Source organism: Empidonax traillii, unplaced genomic scaffold (assembly GCF_003031625.1).
Source record: "Empidonax traillii isolate 1590-97213 ecotype Southwest subspecies unplaced genomic scaffold, ASM303162v1 scaffold1095:size333308, whole genome shotgun sequence".
In the NCBI taxonomy this organism is placed as follows: domain Eukaryota; kingdom Metazoa; phylum Chordata; class Aves; order Passeriformes; family Tyrannidae; genus Empidonax; species Empidonax traillii.
In genome coordinates, this window is record NW_020956288.1 from 279,771 (window position 1) to 281,180 (window position 1,410).

The window sequence follows — 1,410 nt, forward strand, 5'->3', positions numbered from 1 at the left end:
AAAAAAAAAAAAAAAAAAAAAAAAAAAAAAAAAAAAAAAAAAAGAAGCCTGTTGTAAGAGCCCTAAAAGCCTGCCCCCTCTTAGAGGTTTGGCTGCTGGGGCTCAGGGCCAGCTTAGCAATACTGTCAAAGGCTGCCTCCTCCTTGCTTATGACATGCTCCCAGGCAATGCTGCAGGGAGGCTGCAGATGGGGCTGACCACTGGCCTCTGGGAGCTGCTTTCAGAGGTGGTTCTTGTGCTTTGCTTCTGTTTGAGCTACAGCTCCTGCTTCATCACTGTCATGGCTGTGCTTGGCCATGGACCCACTGATCAGTTCCCTGACTTGCAGACTGGCATTGCAGTCTGGCCTCAGCTTGGCTCCACCATTACACACCTGCCCAGCTGTCACCGAGCTGTGTCTGACTCGGTTAGTGCCACTGCACTTGCTAACTTTCCTGGCTTGACCTCAGACCTGCTCGTACAAGTGAAGTGTTGGCTCCTCACCCCTTACACAGACCCTGGTCTTGCTCTTTTGCTTGGTTTATAAAAGAGAAAAACACGATTCAAACTAATTGCCTTGCAAAGCAATCACATACTTTTAAAATCAATTAATCTTATCTCCTGGGCATCAAAGGTTATCATAAAGCAGTTTACTGTAGAAAATTTTCATTTTTAAAAAAATATAATATACTCACCAGTTTCAGAAGTTCTGACCAGAAGTGGGAAAGATGACTGATTCCCATGGCCAAGTCTGGTAAATGCTCTTACAGAGACGTTGTAGAGAGTATATGGCTTCATTTCACTTAGTGATATACTTGTAGATGAGGCATTTTTAATAAAAAATTCATTGGAATCACTGTACAGAACTTCATAGTGAGTTATGAGACCATTAGGCTGCTCAGGTGGTAACCATCTCAGATTTATTTCTGTTGCACTTACATTTATTAATTCTATGTTTTGAGGAGGGGAGTCTGGTTCTGCAATACAGAAATCAGGAAAAAGCCCTTTAAATTAACTGAATACAGGGTTAATAGCATAAACCTGTTGGATCATAGCATTCATAATAGCTAACTGTACCAAAAGGACTACACTCATTCTGTCACTCTCCTCAAAGCCTTAATACTTTTTATCTCAATTAATTTTGGTATGTCTTCTTTTCCACTAGGAAAACTAGATGTCTTTTTGAGTCACAACACTTTTGTTTTTCAAGAATTGCTTTTCTCATCCACTTTTAAATTTACCTAAAACTGCATTTTTTAAGAAAAAAAACTCTTCTCTCTACTGATCTCATGCAGACTGATCCTTCAGATTCTCTTATTGTCCTTCTCATATTCAGTTCTTTAAATTTAGATTCATGCCCTCTTACTGCTTTCTACATAAATAACTATCCTCCTTATTTCACTCAATCAGCTACTGAACAACAAAAGGGAC

General features: G+C 39.8%; 1 protein-coding gene across 1 annotated transcript in view; it reads right to left on the reverse strand.

Annotated features, from left to right (window-relative positions):
• Nucleotides 1-1,410, reverse strand: part of PTPRQ (protein tyrosine phosphatase, receptor type Q) — a 103,894-nt gene that overhangs the window by 78,144 nt on the left and 24,340 nt on the right. The window contains exon 16 of the mRNA XM_027904819.1: nucleotides 675-956. Coding sequence (XP_027760620.1) covers nucleotides 675-956 — 282 coding nt within the window. The remainder of the gene's footprint in view (nucleotides 1-674; nucleotides 957-1,410) is intronic.